The 26,247-nt window shown below is 43.5% G+C and overlaps 2 protein-coding genes across 7 annotated transcripts in view; one reads left to right on the forward strand and one right to left on the reverse strand.

Annotated features, from left to right (window-relative positions):
* Positions 1-22,374, forward strand: part of pask (PAS domain containing serine/threonine kinase) — a 58,335-nt gene extending 35,961 nt beyond the window's left edge. For 2 of the 3 annotated variants that reach the window (XM_070883248.1, XM_070883249.1), the window contains exons 12-20: positions 1,278-2,620; positions 5,291-5,466; positions 7,783-7,950; positions 9,124-9,249; positions 10,308-10,442; positions 12,784-12,983; positions 14,583-14,716; positions 17,168-17,317; positions 18,003-22,374. In XM_070883248.1, the coding sequence (XP_070739349.1) occupies positions 1,278-2,620; positions 5,291-5,466; positions 7,783-7,950; positions 9,124-9,249; positions 10,308-10,442; positions 12,784-12,983; positions 14,583-14,716; positions 17,168-17,317; positions 18,003-18,244 (2,674 nt within the window). In that variant the 3' untranslated portion in view covers positions 18,245-22,374. Of the gene's footprint in view, positions 1-1,277; positions 2,621-5,290; positions 5,467-7,782; positions 7,951-9,123; positions 9,250-10,307; positions 10,443-12,783; positions 12,984-14,582; positions 14,813-17,167; positions 17,318-18,002 lie in introns of those variants that run through there. The other variant, XM_070883250.1, reaches the window with a different exon arrangement.
* The window catches only part of mterf4 (mitochondrial transcription termination factor 4), a 96,184-nt gene that overhangs the window by 60,391 nt on the left and 9,546 nt on the right, over positions 1-26,247 (reverse strand). For 2 of the 4 annotated variants that reach the window (XM_070883251.1, XM_070883252.1), the window contains exon 5: positions 13,881-15,684. The exons of 1 other annotated variant lie outside the window; for it this stretch is intronic. In XM_070883251.1, coding sequence (XP_070739352.1) covers positions 15,432-15,684 — 253 coding nt within the window. In that variant the 3' untranslated portion in view covers positions 13,881-15,431. One more of the 4 variants, XM_070883253.1, reaches the window with a different exon arrangement.

The following is a 26,247-nucleotide window of genomic DNA, read 5'->3' on the forward strand; positions in this document are numbered from 1 at the left end:
AGAGAAACAGTAAAAGGGAATATTATTTAAATGGGCAGAAATTACAACATGCTGCGGTGCAGAGGGACCTGGGGGTCCTTGTGCATGAAACTCTTTGCATGAATCCCAAAAAGTTAGTTTGCAGGTGCAGCAGGTAATCAGGAAGGAGAATGGAATGTTGGCCTTCATTGCAAGAGGGATGGAGTAGAAAAGCAGGGAGGTCCTGCTGCAACTGTACAGGGTATTGGTGAGGCCACACCTGGAGTACTGCGTGCCATTTTGGTCACCTTACTTAAGGAAGGATATACTAGCTTTGGAGGGGGTACAGAGACGATTCACTAGGCTGATTCCGGAGATGAGGGGGTTACCTTATGATGATAGATTGAGTAGACTGGGTCTTTACTCTTTGGAGTTCAGAAGGATGAGGGGTGATCTTATAGAAACATTTAAAATAATGAAAGGGATAGACAGGATAGAGGCAGAGAGGTTGTTTCCACTGGTCGGGGAGACTAGAACTAGGGGGCACAGCCTCAAATATGGGGGAGCCAATTTAAAACCGAGTTGAGAAGGAATTTCTTCTCCCAGAGGGTTGTGAATCTGTGGAATTCTCTGCCCAAGGAAGCAGTTGAGGCTAGCTCACTGAATGTATTCAAGTCACAGATAGATAGATAGATTTTTAACCAATAAGGGAATTAAGGGTTATGGGGAGCGGGCGGGTAAGTGGAGCTGAGTCCACGGCCAGATCAGCCATGATCTTGTTGAATAGCGGAGCAGGCTCGAGGGGCTAGATGGCCTACTCCTGTTCCCAATTCTTATGTTTTTATGTTCTTATGTTTTTATTAATGTTGGGGAAGTCCAGAACCAGAGGTCACAGTCTAAGGATAAGGGGTAAGCCATTTAGGACCGAGATGAGGAGAAACTTCTTCACCCAGGGAGTGGTGAACCTGTGGAATTCTCTACCACAGAAAGTTGTTGAGGCCAATTCACTAAATATATTCAAAAAGGAGTTAGATGCAGTCCTTACTACTAGGGGGATCAAGTGGTATGGCGAGAAAGCAGGAATGGGGTACTGAAGTTGCATGTTCAGCCATGAACTCATTGAATGGCGGTGCAGGCTCGAAGGGCCGAATGGCCTACTCCTGCACCTATTTTCTATGTTTCTAAAACCGCTATATAAATAAAAGTTGTTATCATTTCACACTATGTGCCACAATTTAAAATGCTCTAGTTTGGTTTTTGGGGATAATGCTGGCGTCCTAGATAATGTATCCATTTATGTTACACTTTGTCGTTTTTAGGCCAGCGAGTGACAACACGAATGAACTGATTGCGCAGGCTGAACTGCTTCAACCCACGGGCCGGAACAGTAATTCCTTGCTGCTTTTGGAAAGTGCTAGTACTCGGGATCTTCTCGCGGTGCCATCCATTGTGTCTCCCGGGACAAAACCAACAGATGGACATTTATCTCGGTTTGAAGAGGTCAATCCTGAGGACAACAAGGAACGATTGGTTCCAAAAGACTTGACGGAGACACTGTGCTCTGCTGGTGTATTTAGGTATTGTCCAATTTCAGTGGCTTCAGCAGTAGTCTATCATTGCTGTGACCGAATGGGTACATTACCAGGTTCACCAATTCGAAACCCGCTCATGTCTGCCTCTGGTACCCTAACCTGTCTGCCAAGAGATGAAATGGGCTGTTCGAATGAGGCTGGCAACTTTATTTGCCGGCTCCATAGCAATCTCTGTGATTCCCCAGGGACTCCTACCCTGGATGAATTGTGGCCTGGAAACAGGGCCTGTACCTGCAGTGTACATCTGGAAACTTCAGAAAGGAAACATGACCGAGAGAAAGTCATGCATTGTAATTGTCTTGGTGGTAAATGCAATACAGTAGGTGCAGCTGATGAAGGGACTCTGTGGCAAAAAGATTTGTGCTCCCATGCACTCAATCTGCCATCTGATAGCCACGATGAGCAAATGAGTGTCTCCAACAGAAACCAAACCGGAGTTTCTCCAGACGGGCTAAATGCTCCTGTAAAATTATCTGCAAGACAAGGTACGCAGAGTGGCACAAAGGCTAGAACCCTACCCGAAGCTGATATAAGCCTGATTCTGTATGGTCTCAAAGAGTTGGAGCTCAGCAGTGACTCCGAGCTGGTTTATGTAGACCAGTCAAGCACTTCTTGCACTACCTCCGAACTGCTCAGGACTCCATCGCCCTATGAGATCGATTCAGATCTTCAATCAGAACCCGGGAGGAGTAGGACGGGTTCCCCTTCGGCTGGTCTAGAAGAACCAATGAGAACTGGCACCTCCAGTTGCAGTGGCCAAAGTGGAAAATTAACCAGCCGGTGCATGGGGGCATCGGAACAGTTCCTTGTCCACCCAGTGGTGGCTGGTGTTTTGCCTGAAGGATCAATTTACAGCCAGGATGGCAAGATGATGAGTGCCAGTGAACTCTCAGTGCAGCACAGTCCTTGTCTGGATATGGTCGAAAGTAAGGATGAGCTGGAGGGACGTGCAACATCAACACCAATAGCCCAGAGATACTTGAAACGTCAGGTTTCTTTAAGGCCCAACTGTGAAATTAATGAAGGGAACTACACTGGAAACTGCTATCACAGGGATGGTTCCAGACTATGTAAGTCATTTTAATGTTGTATAATCGAAGGTACATAGCTGAAACTTGGTGTATTAAACTCTTTAATTCCTGCTATAATACTAGATGTTATTGTCTGGTCCCACTAGTGACCTATGTAGGCATTCATGAACTTCAGCAGTAGATGTCATGCCTTGAGTTGGATGCATTCACGTGTTGATGTTTCGTATTGTGGCATTTTTAGTAAATTTTCAAAGTACAGTACCAGCACTGAGATTCCAGCTATCTGGAAAGATTCAACAAGTTGGGACTTTTCTCTTTAGAAAAGAGAAGACTTGGAGGAGACCTTACGGAGGTCTTTAAAATGATGAATGGGTTGGACAGGATAGATGTGGAGAGAATGTTTCCACTTGTGGGGAATCCAAAACAAGAGGCCATAAATACAAGATAGTTACTAATAAATCCAATAGGGAAATAAGAAGGAATTTCTTTGTGGTTAGAAAGTGGAACTCGCTACCACAGAAAGTGGTTAATGTAAACAGCTTAGATGCTTTCAAAATGAAAGTAGACGAGTACGTGAGAAAAGGAAATATGCTGAAAGGCTGATGGAATGGGAAGAGTCTCGTGTGGAGTAAGAACACCAGCACAGATTAGTTGGGCCGAATGGCCTGTTTCTGTGCTGTATATTCTATGTAAAATGCAGTATTTATTTCTGAGGTTTGCATCACATTTCAAAGTGTCATCATTATTTTTAAGAGAAGTCATTTCATGTTTTTTTTTCTTGCTGGAATTTACAAGTAATTTCCTAACCGCAATTAAACTGAGTGACCCTAGACTGTGTTTTAGACATTGTAGCATTAAAGGAGCCAATCATGTTAAACACCAGTCATGTTAAGTAACATAACACTCCTGTCATTATAAAACCTGGTGCAAAGGTTCTGTCATTACAAATCCACAGTATATAATGCTGCAGTTACTATAAAACATTGCTTCTTACCGTTTACCTCAAATCTGCTAGTATATGTGTACATAAAAAATCTTGTGTCTAGTCTGCATCCATTGCTTGGATCTAACTGGCTCAAATATTGTTTTCATAAAACACTTGACAAATCTCAACTGAACAGTTACTGCCCACCATACAACTGGCAACAAAAGTGCTCAATCACTCGGTCCTGAAACTGCCAATTCAGAATTGGCAGTCAGTAAGCAGCTACTGAAAGTAAGATGCAGAAACTAACCGTGGTAAAATTAGTCTTGGTCCTGACGTCTTTTGGGGGTGGGTGGATTTTGTCTGCCATATTTGGTTGTCACCTTAGGAGTGTCAGAAAAACAAGTTGGCTAACATAAGCAAAGGGTTTTTTTTTTAATTGAATAATTCATAATATTATTGACTGATTCATTTCAGGTTTTTTTTTGAGGTCTGTCCATGTTAGACCTCCTACATTTTTCTGCTTCAGGTCTGAGTGAAGTGGATAAAGCCAAGTGTCAGACTCTGATTGACCCATTGATGATTATTCTGCTTGTCGCACTAGTGGACTCCATAAGCTGGCGCTTTTCAGTTTGGGGCCTTTGAGGAACCTTTGCAGATGTATACAAGAAACTTAATAGGATGAATGAAGTAAATCTGAAGCGGCACTTTGGATACATCAGGATAGTAAGACCAGAGGGCACGGACAGTCTGTGAAGTGCAAATTTACACAGAGGATGATAAGGACATAAGAAATAGGAGCATGAGTAGGCCATTTGGCCCCTTGAGCCTGTTCCGCCATTCAATAATATGGCTGATCTGATCTTGGCCTTAACGCCACTTCCCTGCCCGCTCCCCATAACCTTCGACTCTCTTATTGTTCAAAAATCTGCATATCCCCACCTTAAATATATTCAATGACCCAGCCTCCACAGGTAGAGAACTCCACAGATTCACGACCCTCTGAGAGAAGAAATTCCTCCTCCTCCATCATTTTAAATGGGCGGCCACTTATTCTGAAACTATGTTCGCTAGTTCTAGTCCCCCCCCCCCCCCCCCCCCCCCCCAAGGGGAAACATCCTCTCTGCATTGCCTTTGTCAAGCCCCCTCAGAATCTCATATGTTTCAATAAGATCACCTCTTATTCTTCTGAATTCCAATGAGTATAGGCTCAACCTTTCCTCATAAGACAACCCCTTCAGCCTGATGGTGAGTTGCTAGGTACACTTGATAATTTGATAAACATATGGATGATGGAGAATGGAATGGTTGGAGTTCTGGAAAGGTAGGACTGAAGGGCAGCCTTTTATCCAAACCTACCATGGGAGTTATTTTTGTGGGTAGGACCTGATGAGCTGCAGGAACGTGTACTCTTGCACCAGAGATACATGTGTATATAGTTGACACAGATATCATCAATCCCCTGGCCCTGCATATTTCTCAAATCTTGGAAGAATAATTTGATAAATTTTGTATTGACCATTTGAAGTCCCAGCCACATTAATGTCCAACAAATGATACGCAATTGATAAAATTAATGTTTTCAGTTCTGGGACCTGGATTCAAGCCCAGGTTAATGGGCTAGAAATCCACCTCTCGGCTGCCCATGTTAAATATGTTTGTGGTCAATGGGAGAATGAAGGCATGGGGAATAAGATACTCTTGTATGATCTGACTAGGATCTGTTCTTGTTGCCTTTTATTGATGCTATGGAAATGTACAGTCTGTATCTTTTTTTGTCCCAGGTATTGTGTTTCAGGTCAAATGTCTGCATTTGCGAGATGGCGGAAAGTTGTATTGCGTGTGGGTAGTGCGGGATCATATTCAGAGTCGGAGAGAGGCTGCACTGAAGACTCTTTTAATGTCCACTCTGAACAGCACCTCCATGTCTGCAGAACACACTGCTATCAGCCTGGGAGAGGTCAGTCAAGTTTCCAAAGCTGAAATATTCATTTGTTGATCTAGATTTAGCATTTTAGTCCAGTGTTGCATCTTGTCCCAGAAAATTACATAATCTCTGGTAAATGGAACTTATGGAAGAATTGGTGAGATAAATACTTCAAAGCTGGCTGTATCTGTACTGAGTGTTGTACGAATCTGAGGAACACCTAGACAGATCATGTGAATGAGTAATTTTTCTGTCTATTGCCAGCTGTGGCTCAGTGGGTAGCACTCTCACCTGAGTCAGAAGGTTGTGGGTTCAAGTCCCACTCCAGGAACTTCAGCACAAAAATCTTGGCTGACACTCCAGTGCAGTGCTGAGGAAGCTTTGCACTGCCAGAGGTGCCATCATTTGGAGACTACGTTAAACCGAGGCGCCGTCTGCTCTCTAGGGTGGACGTAAAAGATCCTATGGCACTATTTCAAAGAAGAGCACGGGAGTTAACCCCGGTGTCCTGGCCAATATTTATCCCTCAACCAACATCACAAAAAACAGATTATCTGGTCATTATCACATTGTTGTGGGACCTTGCTGTGTGCAAATGTGCTGCTGTGTTTCCTACATCACAACAATGACTACACTCCAAGTACCTCATTGGCTGCAAAGTGCTTTGGGAAGTCCTGAGGTCATAAAGTCTTTTGCTTCTGTCATGTTGCACGAGAAAAATAATTTTTACAGAATCCAGTTTTGCCCTCATGCCTTATTATTTTTCCCAAGGCTTCTGCTACTGATTTATAGGCCACGACCTTCAACTTGGGACATGGATTTTCTAAAGTACCATTGCCCCTTTCAATAATTTCACTGCAGTTCCTGTGAGCAGACATTACCATCCAGAAGCTGTATTCCGTGCATTATAGAAGGTTAAGGAGTGATTTGATTGAGGTTTTTAGGATTTTGGAAAATAATTGATAGGGTAGATAGAGAGAAAAATTTTTTCTGCTGGTAGGGGAGTCTAGGACAAGGGGATGTAACCTTAAAATCCGAGCCAGGCCATTCAGGAGAGAAGTTAGGAAACACTTCCTATGCAAAGGGTGATGGAAGTGTGGAACTCTCTCCCACATAAAGCAGTAGATGCTAACTCAATTAATCATTTAAAAACTGAGAGCAATAGCCTTTTGCTAGCCAAGGGTATTAAGGGATATGGTGCCAAGCTGGGTATATGGGGTTCAGATACAGATCAGCCATGATCTCATTGAATGGCCAAACAAGCTCAAGGGACTGAATGGCGCCCTCGTCCTATGTTCAAATCAGTGCTTCTACAGTCTAAAATGTCTACTATATTTGCTTACAATTTAAAGCATCAGAATAGTCAATACTACAGAGAAATGTCAAGACAACACCAAAAGTCCATCAGAGAGTTGTGCGCCCTCCATCAGAAATGCAGAACAGTCTTGGGAATAAACGGAGCCCTGAGTACTGACAGGAGAAACGCACCGGGCTAGAATTTCGGTTGTCAGCAAATGGTAGTTTTACGCCAAAATTACCGTTTTTAGGCCTAAATTTCAGCCTTTACTTATGCACTATCGGTAAGCTCAGTGTTGCATGAGGATTCACGGCGCAAACCGCGAGTTTCAGCAACTTTATTCCGTGGCCAGTAGCCCTGCGAGAGAGGCGTTGGGGGAAACACAAAAATGTGCGAAAAACATTCACAAAACCCTTGCCTACTAAATCGCTGAAAAATAATTTAAAAAATAAAAACTTTAATTTACCTTTTTTGCAGGTCTTCGTACTTACCGCTGCTAGCAGGGCCGCACCACAGATTTGACCTGTCGGTATTCTGGGCATGGCGGAGAGTGCTGAAATTACGCTAGTAGCACAATCCGCGGCGTTGAATGTCGGCGTACCTCTCCCCGGCGGTACGTGGGAACGCCACCGCAAAAAGGTGCCCGAAGAGCCTGCTGACCAGGTTTTTGCCACGGAAGGTCAAATCGCGATGAAAAGTCGGCGAAATTCTAGCCCACTATATAATTTCCTGCTGCTCAAGCACGGTTTAAGCAATAATTCCTCCTAATGACCAGTTACTCTGGGTCGGGTATCAAACTCTTCCAACTCTTCGATTTCCCTTTGTACTGCAAGTCTGCTATGACCAGGTTAGCAGATTCAATAGGTGCTGTACAGAAACCCGTTACTTGAGATCTGATGAGCTGGAGATTGTATTTCTAAAACTAAAACCCCAAACCTTATGGTGGGGGAGCTAAATGCTTTCTATTCCTCTTCAAATCATGGGTATTATTTAGATTTAAAGCTTTGCTCTCAAAGGCTTATGTCTGACATATGGGTTGCCATTCTTTTTAGGTTATAATGGAGACTGCCAGGTCGAAAGGTTTGAAGTGTTCAGAGGATCTGGAGGCGGTGAAAGCTTGTGAAGGAGAATACTCCGAATATTATAGCACGCTCAGCCCACTGGGGAAGGGAGCTTTCGGCTTTGTGTGGACAGCCAGTCAAAAACTCGGTAACAAAAAGGTATATGTAGAGCTTGATTCCTGACTCAACGAATGTAGCTCATTCATTTTAGGATATCTTTGTTTTTTCACACACACACAATAAATGCTACATCAGGGCTTGATAACAACTGGCTAGTATAAAAGTAAATTTAAACATCATCGTATCCACTGAATAGTCCAAGATGATTTTTACTATTGGAATACGCACACACTTATTTTTTTTACAGAAGAACCAGAGGGAAGATCAGATTTTTTTTTTAATGCAGTGAGTAGTTGGGATCTAGAATGCACTGTCTGAAAGGGTGGTGGAAGCAGATTCAATAGTAACTTTCAAAAGAGAAATTTGATATATAGTTGAAAAGGAAAAATTTACAAGGCTATGGAGAAAGAACAGGGAAATAGGATTAATTGGATAGCTATTTAAAAGAGCCTGTACAGGCACATTGGGCTGAAAGACCTCCTTCTGCATGATTAGTTTGATTAGATTGTTTTATCGCTATTCATAAATAACGAACAGTCAGTAAACTTTCATCAATTGTGAACGTCTTATAACTGAAACTACTTAGCAAGAAAGGTGTATAGACTAGTGATCTTGTGGATTAAAGACCCCATTCATAAACTGTCCTGATGGATCAACTAGTTAAGACGGTGAGTAACCGTCTTACAGGCCAAGAAGATTCCAGCTTTGATTCCTATTGTGTGGTGAGTTAGTGGCTCTCGGCTAGGATGAAGGCATTACAATTCATCTTGGGTTAGGGAGGGGGAAATCTGGCTAGAATTGTCACTTCTGCTTCCTAATATATTGAAAGTGTGTGTGGACTCTGGGTGAGGACAAGATTGAGTTTTAATGTTATGTCCCCTACAGTTAAATAGCCTGCTAACACTCTCTGGGCTGAGGCATCAAATGGGGTATTTTGTTGAGATCCTGGATTCCATCAAGGGTTTGAAGCATTCAGTGGAGAAGGGAGGGGAAATTTTTGTTGGAGTCATCATTTGACTTTGGCTGCGAGAAGATGTCCAAGAGCTTTGCTTGCTTTCCGAACCTCGCCGCACCTCCCACTGGGAACGTGCCACACTGGCATTCACAGCCTAGCTAGTTGCCAACAGTGACTGCTAATGACGATGTGAAAAATGTTTAGCCACCATTGTGGTTACACAGTTTGTACATTTTATTGTTGTTTTGTTTCTCCAGGTTGTGGTGAAGTTCATTCAGAAGGACAAGATTATGGAGGACTGCTGGGTGGATGATGTGGACCTCGGCAGAGTAAGTCAGGAGATTGCAATCCTTGCGAGACTCGACCATCCCAACATAATCAAGGTCAGTCACATTTATTTCTGTTTCTCCCTTTTTACATTTCTTGGTCTGGTCATCCTGCACCAGGCTTCTGCTGTAGATCCACAATATACTCCTGCAAACAAATTTGCTAAATCCAAATGGGGGAGTGTGGTCCTTTCTGGCGATTGACGCCGATGATGTTGCCTTCTAATTCGCTTCCTCCCCTATGACAGCAGTAGATGATCTATTTCAGTCCTTCTAACTTTATGCTACTGCTTGTGATGTGTGAATGCATTACTTTATGGACGTGCAACATAGAAACATAGAAAATAGGTGCAGGAGTAGGCCATTCGGCCCTTCGAGCTTCCACCACCATTCAATACAATCATAGCTGATCATTCATCTCAGTACCCCTTTGCTGCTTTCTCTCCATACCCCTTGATCCCTTTAGCCGCAAGGGCCATATCTAACTCCCTCTTGAATATATCCAATGAACTGGCATCAACAACTCTCTGCGGCAGGGAATTCCACAGGTTAACAACTCTGAGTGAAGAAGTTTGTCCTCATCTCAGTCCTAAATGGCCTACCCCTTATCCTAAGACTGTGTCCCCTTGTTCTGGACTTCCCCAACATCGGGAACATTCTTCCTACATCTAATCTGTCCAGTCCCGTCAGAATTTTATGTTTCTGAGATCCCCTCATTCTTCTAAACTCCAGTGAATAAAGGCCCAGTTGATCCAGTCTCTCCTCGTAAGTCAGTCCAGCCATCCCAGGAATCAGTCTGGTGAACCTTCGCTGCACTCCCTCAATAGCAAGAATGCTCATTAACTGTGCATTCCCTTCCTGTTGATATTTACTATGCTGAGCTGAATGCTCTCGCATTACTGGATGTGGGTCACAGTGAGCAAACTGGTTAGTGAAACTGAGGATTGGCTGGCCTTCAGTCAATAGTTCAATCTTGTATTGCGGAGTAGGGAAGAAAGCAGTCAAGCCTAAACCCCGCTGACTTGAGAGTTCTTTTTATTTCCTTTTATATTGTTCCTCACTGGAATTACTGTAAGAGCTACAAATTCAAACCAGATGCTTAATAATCCCTGCAGGTACTTGATGTGTTCGAGAACCAGGATTTCTTTCAGCTTGTGATGGAGAAACATGGAGCTGGTCTGGACCTCTTTGAGTTCATTGACCAACAGCCAGACATAGATGAACCATTAGCCAGTTTCATATTCAGACAGGTAAAGGGAACAAAATGACAAGAGATTGCTAACCAGAGCTGTTGGGTGTAAATTTTGAAGAAATATAAACAGTCATCCATTCTACATTAATATAGAGGCCAGCATTTCTGATCTCGTGACATTAAAGATCCAAATCATTTTAAATTCTAAATTTACATATTGTACATACAGGATTTATTAAGATGCTGTTTCTGTATTTTATGCAATGAAAAATTTGTGATGTTTATGAAGTGATGGCTTGAGGAGGTGGCACTTGGTTACCAATCTGATGAGTGGTTTAGACTGAGATATTAAACTGCAATCTTAAACTAACCAGCAGCTGTAGGAAGTGTTGAAAGAAATACTTGTTTTCTATTATTATGGGCATTTTGGACATGGTGTAAAATATAGACAGCAATAGTCATGAAAGGATAACATGGAGATGGTGATGCTGTTGAAAGGGTTAAAGATGAACCAAGGAGGACAGTAATGTTTGTAAAACAGTAACGCAGGAGAATGGCAGTGCTTGTCAAAGGGAGACGATGGTGCTCATGTAAGACTAACAAAGGGATAGTGATGCTATTGAAAGGGGAATAAAGGAGGGGAGCATTGCAGGTGAAAGAGCGACTACTTTATATAGTGCTTTTTAATGTTTTTTTTTTAAAACTCAATGGCAGAAGCTGGACAGGATTTGAACAAGAAGTTATGGAAGAGATGGACATGTTCAAGGAATTGAGAGGAAGGCAGGTTGACTATGGGATGGCAATTGGTGAGGATATCTGGGTTAAGGGTGGACTTTTTGAGTGAGTAGGGAGTTTAAGAGGAGAAGGTCTTGGCATGGAGCCTTTAAAGGTAATCAGGTGTTGAAGGAGACTGAGGCAGCAGGAGGCATGTTTTAGAGATGACCCGAGCTTGGAGAGGGTATAGGGGAGGAGCTGGAGGCAGATTGGGTTAGGGCTTGAGTGAGTACAGGAGAAGGGAGGATGCAGTGGAGCAAGTTGCATGGATCCATTTTGGTAATAAAGAAATTCATGAGTTCTTTGTGCCTAGTGCTTGAGGTGATGGTGACGTGGGTAGGGGAGTGCGGTTTAAGGAGCTGGATGATTGTAGAAAAGGGAGCCTGGGGTTCTGCTTGGCCACCGGGAGTTCCTGAAATAGTTGGGTGGGAGGTGGGAGCGGAGCATGATAATACCAACATGATCATGCCAGATTTGACACATGGCTAGGCCTTTGGTGCTCCAAGTATGCTGTAGACTACACCCCTCAGACTTGAGGGAGTGAAGGTGGGGGCTATATTGGCTGAGAGGGAAAACATCAGGGGTGGGATATAGTGTTGGCTTTTCTAGGAACAAAAGCATCTACGATAGGAGAGAGCACAGATAAGCAGATCAACAGCTGAGGGGTCATGAGGAGTGGAGGACCAGAAACCAGGGACTTGAGAACAAAGCTGTAAGGATCCTGGGATGGACATTTTTTCATGGTGATGAAAGTTTAAGGAATTATTGGAGAGTAGAGGAAATTGGTTGATGTGAGAGATATGAAAGGTGGTCAGTGATATCCTTAGCTGAAATTGAGACCATGGGTACTGAGAAGCCATGATGGCAAAGTGCAATTTTTTAATGCAAAAGCAAAATACTGCGGATGCTGGAATCTGAAATAAAAACAGAAAATGCTGGAAACACTCAGCGGGTCAGGCAACATCAGTGGAGAGAAACCGAGTTAATGTTTCAGGTCGATGACCCTTCGTCAGAACTGGCAAAAGTTCGAAATGTAACAGATTGTGAAGGAAGTGCAGAGGGACTGAAAGGGGGAGGGGGCAAAGAACAAACGGGAAGGTCTATGATCGGGTGGAAGGCAGGAGAGATTAGAGAGACAAAAGGGATGATGGGCCAAATAGAGATGGTAATGGCAAGAGTTAGGAAACCAAAGATGTCTAGATAGGGTGTGAATGGCGAAATAATTACCAGCTGTCATGGGAAACAAAAAAAAAGGGCGGTGGGGAGTTGTAATAAAAAAGGGAAGGAAAGGGAACAACATATGGGCAGAGGTTATGGTCTGAAATTGTTCAACTCGATGTTGAGTCCAGAAGGCTATTTTTTATGGTTCTATCAGATTGCTTTAAAGTCTCTGCCACTGCTCTCTCTATATGATTCATGTTCAGTTCTCTTTCCCTTCTATAATCTTAGTTCCTTCTGTATTCTCTCCTCTGCTTTCTCCACTCTGCTTTTGGTGCAGGCTCGAAGGGCCGAATGGCCGCCTCCTGCACCTATTTTCTATGTTTCTATATCTTGGCCACTTGTTTAGTTTTGCCGTTGCACTTTGCCAGTATGTACTGAGGTGGATGGGCCTATGTGTATTACAGGTTGTGGCTGCAGTGGACTACCTGCACAGCAAGTGTATCCTACACCGGGACATCAAGGACGAGAACATGATTATCGACGAAGATTTCACTGTAAAACTTATTGACTTTGGCTCAGCTGTGACCTTGGAGCCTGAGAAAGTTTTCCATACCTTTTATGGAACGATTGAATACTGCTCCCCAGAGGTGCTGATGGGAAACCCGTGAGTATTTATCGGGAAAATGTACGGAGGACAGATGTTAAGCATTTATTTTATTTGACACACAAGGTCTTTTAAGCTCCCCTTTCCTTGGTTTTGTCCACAGTTCTATCTCCCACCTATCAGGCTGTCCTTGCTGCAGGTAGGATCGGGCCTGGGAAATCCTCTAGTGTTGCCATTAATGCCACACTCTATGTTGACTCAATAGAATCCTGTATTTTTAAATTAAGGACTTCCCCTCTGATGCTATTCCTTCCCCTTCCTTTCACTTCAGCCTTTGTTGGCCATTCTTGCTGTGCAAACCTTATAAGAGGTGATCTTATTGAAACTTATAAGATTCTGAGGGGGCTTGACAAGGTAGATGCAGAGAGGATGTTTCCCCTCATGGGGGAATCTAGAACTAGGGGTCATAGTTTCAGAATAAGAGGCCGCCCATTTAAAACTGAGATGAGGAGGAATTTCTTCTCTGAGGGTCATAAATCTGTGGAATTCTCTGCCCCAGAGCTGTGGAGGCTGGGTCACCTGAATATATTTAAGGTGGAGATAGACAGATTTTTGAACGATAAGGAAGTCAAGGGTTATGGGGAGCGGGCAGAAAAGTGGAGCTGAACCCAAGATCAGATCAGCCATGATATTAAATGGCGGAGCAGACTCGAGGGGCCAAATGGCCAACTCCTGTTCCTGCTTCTTATTGTGTAAGCCTTATAATCCTGCTCTTTCCTCTGTAGCTTTTCTGATCCCATACATTGCGTGGCCTCTGAAATCCTGGTTGATATTAAAAAGGCAAGTTTATTGCAGTCCTTTTATAAAACTTCTTCCTAGCTTCTTACCGTCATGCACTATCAAACCAGACTTCCTCCCAAATCCCTGCCAATGTGACAAAATGAGAGTATTTCGGGGTAAATGACAAACTACAATTTCTTTATTATTGCCACTTACTGTAAGAAAATTCATGCGGTATCCAGGGGCCAAACAGGATTAACTGGAGCCCTCTGCTCCATGGCAGTCCCGACAGCATTCCCACTCCAGACACCCAAAGCACCGGCTTCATATTGATCAGCTTGTCCCACCTAGCTCTGTTCTTCTTGATAGAACCTGCCACTGAAATATATCACCAGTGAAGGTCGTGTTCAGTTTTGTTCCACCTGTGTATCAAGCCAAGATCCTTGCGGTGGCATCTATCTCACTGTAAAAACCGGTTTGCTTCTGGTATAAATAAAGGGAAGTTCATGGAGGACTAATGAGCGAAGCAAGCATATAGGAGGAAATAATGTTTATAAAATATTCACGTACACTTACACACTGTAATGAATATGCAAAAATAGCTTCTTGTAAAATATACTGAGTGTATACTTTTGAGAGTTCAAAAGGAGTGGGTTTTCCATTTTCTCACATACAGCACACAGCGTAAATGGTGCCCCATGTAGCGCAGTATTTTTTTTTAGTGGTTGGTGGTGATTACTGCTCCATGCGATATAGTGTTCTGCATTTGTGGAGGTTTTTCTCATGGTCTGCATTCAACATTAGCAGATCTCTGATTTTGAAGCAGTGGAATTTTTGTACCCGTGTAAATGTGTCTATCTTTTTTTTGTCTGTGTCCAGGTACTCTGGGCCCGAGTTGGAGATCTGGTCCCTGGGAGTGACCTTGTATACCCTAGTCTTTGCAGAGAATCCGTTCAGTGATGTGGAAGAGACAGTGGCAGCTTTGCTAAAACCACCTTTTCAAGTGTCCGATGGTAAGATGTATTTTCAACCTCCTAAATTTCAAATAGTGAATAACACAAGCGCCCATTTGTAATCTGGAGCGGGATTGTGAGTTCAGTTTGCAGCTCCTGGGATTGAAGTATTGATGCATCTGTTGTACCTGATGCATCTAGTTGGGATAGTAATACCATCATCATCATCGGCAGCCCCTCGGAATTTAGGAAGACTTGCTTCCACTCCTGAAGTGAGTTCTTTTCTTTTGTGGCTGAACGGTCCAATACGAGAGCCACAGACTCTGTCACAGGTGGGACAGATAGTCATTGAGGGAAAGGGTGGATGGGACTGGTTTGCCGCACGCTCTTTCCGCTGCCTGCGTTTGATTTCTGCACGCTCTCGGCGTTGAGACTAAAAGTACTCAGCGCCCTCCTGGATGCATTTTCTCCACTTCGGGCGGTCTTTGGCCAGGGACTCCCAGGTGTCAGTGGGGATGTCGCACTTTATCAGGGAGGCTTTGAGTGTGTCCTTGTAACGTTTCCGCTGCCCACCTTTGGCTCGTTTTCCGTGAAGGAGTTCCGAGTAGAGCACTTGCTGTGGCAGTCTCGTGTCTTGCATGCGAACAATGTGGCCTGCCCGGCGAAGCTGATCAAGTGTGGTCAGTGCTTCAATGCTGGGGATGTTATCCTGGACGAGGATGCTGATGTTGGTGCGCCTGTCCTCCCAGGGAATTTGTAGGATCTTGCTGAGACATCATTGGTGATATATCTCCAGCGACTTGCGATGTGTACTGTACATGGTCCATGTCTCTGAGCTATACAGGAGGGCGGGTATTACTACAGCCCTGTAGACCATGAGCTTGGTGGTAGATTTGAGGGCCTGGTCTTCGAACACTCTTTTCCTCAGGCGGCCGAAGGCTGCGTTGGTGCACTGGAGGCGGTGTTGAATCTCCTCATCAATGTCTGCTTTTGTTGATGAGAGGCTCCCGATAGTAATACCATTGCACCTGCAGTGGGAGAGTGGAGTAGCTGTTGGTGAAACTTTGCCTATTGATGCCATTGTGTTTGCAACTCGTGGCCAATGAAGCAGTTTTTGGACAGTGAGTCTGTTTGGTTTAGAGCCTGTCATGGCAGAGGGGGTAGATGTCATTGCAAAGAACCATATACTTCACTGTCTATTTACTATATTGCAAATGTACTTCATTCATTAACCTGTACACCCCTTTTCCAAAAAAGGGAAACTATCCTTTTATGCTACATGAACCTTTAGATATCAATGGTGAGTGGGATGAATTGGATAGCTCCTTCAAAGAGCCAGCACAGGCATGATGGGCCAAATGGCCGCCTTGTGTGCTGTGATTCAATCCGTACATACCGTATTCAGCATCAGCACAGAATGTTGTGCCTCAAACCGAGGAGTGAAAGTTCAAAAATAAAAGAAAAAACAGAAACTGCTGGAAACACTCAGCAGGTCAGGCAGCATCTGTGGAGAGAGAAACAGAGTTCACGTTTCGGGTCAATCCCCTTTCATCAGAACTGTTCAACATCCACAGTATTTTGCTTTTGTTTTAGTGAAAGTTCAAATGCTGTTTTTCTAATGCATGGAAGTCATGTTATTCTCCTTTGTTAAAAGGAAAACAATCGATTCTGTCGGTGATGTGCTGCGGAGCCAATGACTTGAACAAGGGAATGTTGAGCAATTGTTTTATTCGACCACTTGATGTGCACAAACAAATAAAATGGTGTCTCCCTGTAAATTTCTCTTTTTTTTTTTTTCCCCCCCCCTCATTGTATTGGTTTCTCTCCTTTCTGTTTGTGTTGCACTCTTTCTTTCTTTCTCATCTAGCTATGCCCATTCCCACAGCCTCGACGAGTACTGCAAAAGCTGGGATTACTCACCGAACAGTTCTTATCGATTGTGTTGCGTATGATCATGAAGTTTTGAGAATAGCAGTCTCGTCACTTTATTGACTAATGTCTCTTAGGCAGTCCCTCTTATCGAGGATTATCAACTAATTTATTGACTAATTATTGATTAACGATTGAGGTGTTATCAACAGTGGTCTGCCTAAGGCAGCTTCTGGCTCAATTCTCCCTTCTCCAAGCCATTCTGTCTTTGTTTCTCTCTTCAGTTCTCCATCTGATCTCCAGGTGATCCAGAAACAGCCTTCTTTTTCTCTTAGTCTTTTTCCTTCCATCTGCCCGTTTGCAGCTCTTTCAACATCCCATCCCCTCGGCACACCCTCAATTGTCATATTCTCTGACTCGCTACACAACTCATTTATTATATAATAGAAATATGTAGTGCAGGCGAGCAATGGAATATCAGGAAGTGTATGAATGTACAAAGTACAATATTTTCTCTGAGCAACGTCACAAGTGATCAACAGCAAATAATAAAGAATGGTGAATGTGCACAGGGGCAAATTATGTAATGGCCCAGGTTTTGAGGGTGGTTAAACTCTTCTGTGACCTGTCCCTTTTCTGTAGAGTTTATGAAGCTGGTGTCCTGGATGCTGCAGCCTGATCCTCACCTTCGCCTGACTCTGCAGGAACTAATGAAGAACCCATGGGTGACGCAGCCAGTCAACCTGGCTCTGTACACCTGGGAAGACGTGCACTCCACCAAAGAAAGTGAGGGTAAGACTTGAGTTCTTTACACACAGCTGGGCATTGGGCAACCTCCCTCGGCAAGGCTAGTGTTTTTTGGGTTAAGGGAGCAAGTCGAAAAGGATTTGAGGTCACACTAAGTTCCAAGATCCTATGGCACTATTTTGAAGAAGAGCAGGGGAATTATCCCCGGTGTCCTGGGGCCAATATTCATCCCTCAATCAACATAACATAAACAGATTATCTGGTCATCATCACATTGTTGTCTATGGGAGCTTGCTATGCACAAATTGGCTGCCGCGTTTCCCACATTACAACAGTGACTATACTCCAAAAGTACTTGATTGGCTGTAAAGTGCTTTGAGCTGTCCGGTGGTCATGATAGGTGCTATATAAATGCAAGTCTGGCTGTCTTTCAAAATAAGACCCTGAAGAGGTTTCAACCTATTTGATTTTATCCTTATCTTCTAGATGTTAAATGAGCTCCGCACGTGGTCTCAATCACACTTAATGACTTATTCAGTTCGTGTGATCCTCGATGTAAAGCATTTTATTCTTGCAACAAGTTACTTTATACCATGTTATCCTTACCCCCTGGAGGAACCAGCTCATTTATATGCTTTCAACACACAATTGCAATAAAATCACACCTGCAGGGAAGTTAGACAGCATGCTCCTTAATAACCAAATCACCGTTGCTACTTTTTGTAAACAGGACCTTCTACAAGCTATTCTGCCACGGCTGCAGAGGACTGCAGGGGATTTATTCCTTCTCTGAAGTTCGCAAGTAGTGAGAGTGAAGTGTGTGCCGACGAGGATCGCTGTGCGGATCTTCCCCAGGAACATGGAGGTTGTGAGCTGAACGGAAGTGATGAGGAGAGCACGGGTCCTGAAACACTGCCTTCTTTTGCAAAGCTTCAGTCTGACCTCCTGGAATACCTGCTTAACCAGGACTGAGGTGGGGGTGGGGGCGGCAGTCTTGTACTGCAAATCAAGACACACGGTAGCTGCAGTCACACTTGTTTTAAGTTTTAACTTATTGTATTTTTTCAGTTGTGCACTCCTGTAAGTGCACTCCTGATGCAACAGACCCCACTGTTCCCCAGGGAACAGTGGGGTCTGTTGCACTCCTGTAAAGCGCATATTGCGCTGTGGGGGTCTGTTGCAGTCCTATAAGGTGCGTATTGTGCTGTGGGGAACAGCGGGGTCTGTTGCACTCCTGTGAGCATAGTAACCAGCTGTGGGAGACAGTGGGATACCATTTGATATTTCAAGAGGCTAGTTAAAGTCAGGGGATATGCTAGTATTGCTGTTGATTTCAAGGTCCCTGGACTTAATGAAAAAGGCTCCTTATTCTGGAAATTGTGCAAGGGTTCCAATCTATAATTATTTAAAGTAGTTGGACTTGTGTTATCACACATTGCAAGTGCCTGTGGCATAAAGTATTTGCCCTGGGAGGCCATGGAGTCAGTGCTGGGAACAGAGACACTGCCACTGGAACTCTGCACCTTGGAGGAAGCCACTTCTCTGATTGCATGGAGCTCATCTTGGGAAGGTGGTTACTGTTTGCAATGTGCAGAGCTCCATGCTGGGGCATAGGAATGGCCCCTCGCAATGTGCAGAGCTCCATGCTGGGGCAGAGGAATGGCCCCTCGCAATGTGCAGAGCTCCATGCTGGGGCAGGGGAATGCCCCTTGCAATGTGCAGAACTCATTCCCAGCAGAGATGCTGCCTGCCTGTCCCTTAAAATTGCACAGCGCTCACTCACCTCAGGAGGAGGCAGCACTGACTGCCCACTGCATGCAGCTGATGCTCAGCATATTGTACCCAAGAGACTGTGTGCCCAGTGATGGGACTGACTACAGTTCCCGGATCACAGGCTCAACACCCGCTGTAGTTTGCTCATTAGCTTGAGCAGAGGCTCAGTGGTTTATTAACTGTTCTGTGATAATTAGTGCTTCACAGGAATGCAAACTGCTATCCTCAGATAACCTCTTGATTCACTCAAAGGTTATGATGTCATATGAACCTTTAGTTTCATGGGAATTTTAATATTGGAAACCTTGCTTGAAAAAAATCCCTGAAAATTTCCTTCCAATTTACCATTTAATTCGAGAGCTAGTATTTAACTAGTTATGGTAGATTAACTGTCTGTCGTGGAGACTCTCGCATGTATTATCTACAGTGCTGGATGTGTTCTCCCTGAAAGTGGCACCATACCTTAGCACAGAAATAAATGTCAACATGAACAGCTACTGCAGGATCCTAAAGAAGACAGTCTGAGCTGAAGCAGTTGATCCCTGAATGTTTTTAACTACATTATGTAGTGGGTATGCAATGGTTGTGAGCATATTTATAATGCTGTGTACTGACACTCTTTTTGGTTCTATGCCACATTTCAGTAACCTTGGATTTATACACTGAACACCTGCATCTATTGCACAATAACGAGTAATTTGAAAATTCTTAAGCTCGAATGTTGAGGGTGCTGAGCAACGGGGAAACACCTCACTTTATTTCTGACTCCGTACCATTTTTTTCACTTTCTGCAAACCTTTCATATAAATAGTAAATATAATCATTAATATTCACTGTTCAAACCACATTAGAGATTTTTTTAGTTTGATTTTATAGTAGGGCCCTTTTTTTGGCTTGCACTACCCAATATGTGTAGTGCTTTCATCAGTGTTAGAACCTGGTTCTTTTTATGTTGGAAGAATTTGGTTCTATCTAGGCCATCTGAATGAGTGACTGTGCTTGGTATCCACTTTGAAGCAATAACCGCACAGCTCCTCATTGCCCATGCTACATGGCCTTCTCAGCCATGGTTGATCCATACCCTTCATGATTCATAATCAGTAAAGATGTTATTTTGCCGTGTATCCAGAGTTTGTAGAAAGTGATGACCCTTGCAGTTAGGACAACTGAATTCATCTGTGATTTGAGGAGCTGAGGTGAAGCCAGAGCTTACTCTTGGTACAGTGCTGTACGTCCTGAGCATGAGATCAGTGTCAATCCCTAAAGTAAAAATGGACATTTTCAGCATACTCCTTAAAAACCCTAACACTAATGTTACCTAAACTTAAGATTTTGTGATTACTAATATCCTGCACAGTGCAGTTTAATTCTCATTTTTGTAGTGACCTATAGAAAATGGTCCTGGTTGCACCCATAGAATGCACTTGGTCAAAATTTCCTAAAGCTCGAAGTCAATTACTGCGTAATTGTCAATTCCAGCAAATTTCTCCAAGTGTGACTGATTTCTTAAGTTATAACTTTGTGTAAAATAAACAGGAGGTTTTGTGGTTCAGATATCATCGGCAGTCCCTTGAAATCGAGGAAGACTTGCGTCCACTTTAAAAATGAGTTCTCAAGTGCCTGAACAGTCCAATACAAGAATTACAGTCTCTGTCACAGGTGGGGCAGACAGTCGTTGAAGGAAAGGGTGGGTGGGGAGTCTGGTTTGCCGCACTCTCCTTCCGCTGTCTGCTCTCAGCAACGAGACGTTGTACTCAGCGCCCTCCTGGATGCTCTTCCTCCATTTAGGGCGGTCTTTGGCCAGGGATTCCCAGATACCGGTGGGGATGTTGCACTTTATATCACCCTAAAAGCCTCCTTGATAGTGATGGAAGCAATGACATCACTTCATTTAAAAGAGTGCAGTCCTAGGGCCATGTGACCAATGAGAGCCAACATTTTTTTCCCAGAATAAGGATCACCAAAGCATTGCTTAGTATGGATAAAGTAACTATTTTAAAATTAATATATTATACATTTCTGAGCACTAATGTGGCACTATTCTAGTATACTGACGGCTGATTTCACAATCTCTATCCCTAAAAAAACATGGGTAACAGCTTGCTAACCTTTGCACAACAGATTTACCCAAAGAAATGTTCAGCTTTTCTTTAGTTGCATGAACACACCAATCTGGTGATTAATGCAGACAATGAACTGCTACCTTGTTTCACATATAACAAGGTATTTGAGTTAGATAGTTTCTTCACAAGTTGGGAGTACAAATATTTATGATTCCCTTCTGAATTATATTGTTTCTAATACACACACAGATAAGCAGCAACGGAGTGTGCAAGAATAATTGTCTAACACTTCCATTCACAATGTGATACTAAATCCAACTTCTGATTAAGAAGCTCTTACTGTGGATGATTAGTCAGGGTAGATCTACTGCTGCAAGCTCCTGTGCATTTGAAAATCAGTTGAAGTTTGTGGGGACAGAGGTTGAAGGTCACATCTTGGTCATAAAAGCTGGTGCTGTTTCGTGGCAGAGCATGAACTATCTATATTAAGTCGTAGAAACAATATCACGAGTACTTTTGTTAAATACATTTGTGAAAGTAACCTGGTAGTGCATAATTATGGAGTGGACAGGGTAACATCAGCTGCTGTAGGTATGGGTTTGTGTCTGAGCGGTGGTTGTTTAGCACAAGTGTGACTAGTTTTGTTTGGTCACTTCTGCCTCACAGAGGATTAACTACTGCTCAACTGGGAGCTGGCTGTCGATTGTCAGTGATTCGTCACAGCCACTCTGGAAACTGCCCTCTTGCCTGCAACGAACCATGATGGGAGAAAGGAAAAATCCATCATTCTGTGTAGCTAAAGAATCCAAAACACCATAGCAATGAATCCAGCTTCCACAGATGTGGGGGCTGGCATCAGCAATTTGACAGCCCTAGACCAGGATAAATCATAGCGCTGCAATGCACAATCATTTAATAAGTCTTGGGGCACCTCTAGCAATATAAAGCTACCATTGCATAAGGATACCAAATACTTCTCGTCACTATTCACATATGTTGTACCATGGTACCTAAATCCTGTAATGTATACTTCAGGACCTACCAAACTTAATTCTGTCCCTGTGACTAGCCTGGTAAGATCTGTTTGTTAACCATTGCCCTGTCCTTGCCAAACATCCTGTTGGGATTATTATGTGGCACTAGAATTATATAAACTGTACTGTTATATTTCATAAAGATTCCAGGTGCCAGGATGTCGTATTTAAACTTTGTACTTCCTTGTCCTTTTCTCAAATTGCATATTTTTGTATTTACCCTTTGTGAAGAGTAAAGCTTATTTTGAAGAAGTCTGTTTTGAAAAAAAAAATTATGTTTTCCCTCCCCCTCCCCCTCCCCCTCCCATTTTGCATCAGTCGTGGTCACCTATAGCAGCATCCATCTACCTTCACCACATTTCGGACTCTATGCACATACAGTACATGCCTGGAGATGACTGCTACCAGCCAGACTCATAAAAGCTTATGCCAGTGACCAGGGTAACTATTTGAAAGAGAAAGGGCTTAAATTGATGTAGCACCTTATCTCAAAATAGTTCACAATCAATTATTTCTTGAATTGCAATCACTGTTACTAAGTAGGCAAATATGGCAGCTAATTGGACACAGCAAGATCCCAGCAACATCAACTGGGAGGACAGAATTGCTGTTGGTGGTGGTGCTTGAGCAAAGAATATTGAGCAGGAGAACTCCCCGATGCTTCTTTAAAGACAAGATGTGCATAGATCTTTTATGTTGACCTAAGCAGGACTCATCAGAAAGACAGCATGACTGCATGGGAGTGCAAGCCTAGTTCTCAAGGCCTGGAGTGGGACTTGAACCTGTGACCTTCTGACACAGCAGGCAGAATACTACCAACTTAGCCAAGCTGACAATTTTCTTTAACTTTATTTCTCAAAATCTCCATTCAAAGTTTGTTGCTGAATTTATATCACTACAGTCATTCAGTATGAAACTCCTTTTCTGGATTCTTGATCCTAATGGTGTTTATTATATAAATATGATATAAATTCACTCGAACATGCGAGAGTCCAACCACCGCCCCTCGACATTTAATGGCATCACCATTGTTGAATCCCCCACCATCAACATCCTGGGGTTACCATTGACCAGAAATTTAGTTGGACCAGCCACATACTGTGGCTATAAGAGCAGTTCAGAGGCTGGGTATTCTGCAGAAAGTGACTCACCTCCTGATTCTCCAAAGTCTTTCCATCATCTACAAGACACAAGTCGTGAGTGCGATGGAATACTCTCAACTTGCCTGGCTGAGTGCAGCTCCAACAACACTCATGAAACTCGACACCATCCAGGACAAAGCAGCCCGCTTAATTGGCACCCCATCCACCACCTTAAACATTCACTCTGGAGGCAGAATTGAATATTGGGAAGACCAAAGCCATTGTTTTCAGTCCCCGTCACTAATTCTGTTCCCTAACCACTGACTCTATCATTCTCCCCACCCATATTTTACCCTACGTAAACTAGAGGTGATCCAAAACTCAGCTGCCCGTGTCCTAACTCGCACCAAGTCCTGTTCACCCATCGCCCCTGTGCTTCTGACCTACATTAGCTCCCGGTTAAGCAACGTCTCGATTTCAAAATTCTCATCCTTGTTTACAAATCCCTGTATCGCCTCGCCCCTCCCTATCTCTGTAATCTCCTCCAGTACCACAACCCCCTCCCTGAGATGTTGCGCTCCTCTAATTCTGCCCTCTTGAGCATTCCTGATTATAAATCGCTCAACCATTGGTGGCCGTGCCTTCTGTTGCCTAGGCCCTAAGCTCTGGAATTCTCAGCCTAAACCCTTCTTTCCTCCTACAAGACGCTCCTTAAAACCTCCTTCTTTGACCAAGCAATTAGTCAACTGCCCTAATTTCTCCTTATGCGGTTCTGTCAAATTTTTTATCTCTTAATACTCCTGTGAAGCGCCTTGGGACATTTCACTATGTTAAAGGCACTATATAAATACAAGTTGTTGTTGGTATCCTCATGTGCCTGCTGCCCTTCTCCTAGGTGGTAGTGGTCGCGGGTTTGGGAGGTTCTGTCAAAGAAGCCTCGGCAAGTTACTGCTGTGCATCTTGTAGATGGTAGACTGCAGACACGGTGCGCCAACATCCTGACTTGGAAATATAATCGCCATTCCTTTATCATCGCTGGGTTAAAATCCTGGAATCCCTACCCAACAGCACTGTGGGAGCAATGCCCACATCCCGTGAACGAACATAAAAAAAGGGTCACGTTATTTCTCCCTGCTCATTTATTACAGGCCTGTTGGTGGTTTATGCTGTTTTTTTGTCATTTGTCATTATTCATTCACAGGATGTGGGCGTCCCCATCAAGGCCAGCATTTATTGCTCATCCCTAATTGCCCTGGAGTTCTTGCTAGCTAACTTCAGAGGCCTGTTAAGAGTCAACCACATTGCTATGGGTCTGGAGTCACATATAGGCCAGACCAGGTAAAATTTCCTTCCCTAAAGGACATTAGTGAACCAGATGGCTTTTTATGACAATCAGATAGTTTCATGGTCACCATTACTGATAATAGCTTAACTGAATTTAAATTCCAGAGCTGCTGTGGGAATACTAGTCCAGTAACATTACTACTATGCTACCGTTCCCTACTTCCAGTTACTATTAGAAAAAGCTCAACTGCAGCAAAGATCTTGCTCCTGCTTGCTTCAAAATGTAGTTTGATCCTTTGTTCTGCAATGTGGAGGATAGAATACTCAGCACATGGACACTTTAGCAATTCACTGAGATTAGCCAGTGACTTTTAATACAGGTCAATTTCATTTAGTAAATTGTTGATGCGCCAAATAAAGCGGTGGAAATATATAGGCCAGTCAGCATCTGTGGAGAGAAGACAGCTCAGCATTCTGGGCTAGGCCCTTCTGGGCTAGCTATAGGGGAACCAGAGGATGTGGTGTATTTGGATTTTCATAAGGCATTCGATAAGATGCCACACAAGAGGTTATTAAACAAAATTAGGGCTCATGGGATTGGGGGTAATATACGAGCATGGATTGAGGATTGACAGAAAGCAAAGAATGTCATTTTCGGGTTGGCAGACTGTAACTAGTGGGATACCACAAGATTAGTGCTTGGGCCCCAGCTATTCACAATCTATATCAGTGATTTGGATGAGGGGACCAAATGTAATATTTTGCTGATGATACAAAGCTAGGTGGGAAATTAAGTTGTGCGGAGGATGCAAAGAGGCTTCAAGGGGATACAGACAGGCTAAGTGAGTGGGCAACAACCAGGCAAATGGAATATAATGTGGAGAAATGTGAAGTTATCCACTTTGGTAGGAAAAATAGAAAAGCAGAGTATTTTTTAAATGGTGAGAGATTGGGAAATGTTGGTGTTCAGAGGGACCTAGGTGTCCTTGTACACCAATCACAAAGTTAACATGCAGGTACAACAAGCAATGAAGAAAGCAAATGATATATTGGCCTTTATTACAAGGGGATTTGAGTAGAGTAAATTATACTACAATTATATAGAGCCCTGGTGAGACCACACCTGGAGTATTGTGTACAGTTTTGGTCTCCTTATCTAAGGAAGGATATACTTGCTTTGAGGGAGGACAATGAAGATTCACCAGACTGATTCCTGGGATGGGGGGATTGTCCTATGAGAGAGATTGAGTAGACTAGGCCTACATTCTCTAGAGTTTAGAAGAATGAGAGGTGATCTCATTGAACCATACAAAATTGTCACAGGGCTTGACAGGGTAGTTGCAGGGAGGATGTTTCCTCTGGCTGGGGAGTCCAGAACCAGGGGTCACAGTCTCAGAATAAGGGGACGGCCATTTAGGACTGAGATGAGGAGAAACTTCTTCACTCAGAGGGTGGTGAATCTTTGGAATTCTCTACCCCAGAGGGCTGTGGAGACTCAGTCTTTTGAGTATATTCAAGACAGAGATCGATAGATTTTTGAATATTAAGGGAATCGAGGGATATGTGGGGACAGTGCAGGAAAGTGGAGTTGAGGGAGAAGATCAGCCATGATCTTATTGAATGGTGGAGCAGGATCGAGGGGCCGAATGGCTTAATCCTGCTCCTATTTCTTATGTTTTTCAACTTTGTCATTCACCTGACCTGTTTTTATTCAATGACCAATAAATTATTTCCACTAT

Source organism: Pristiophorus japonicus, chromosome 6, assembly GCF_044704955.1.
Source record: "Pristiophorus japonicus isolate sPriJap1 chromosome 6, sPriJap1.hap1, whole genome shotgun sequence".
Classification (NCBI taxonomy): domain Eukaryota; kingdom Metazoa; phylum Chordata; class Chondrichthyes; family Pristiophoridae; genus Pristiophorus; species Pristiophorus japonicus.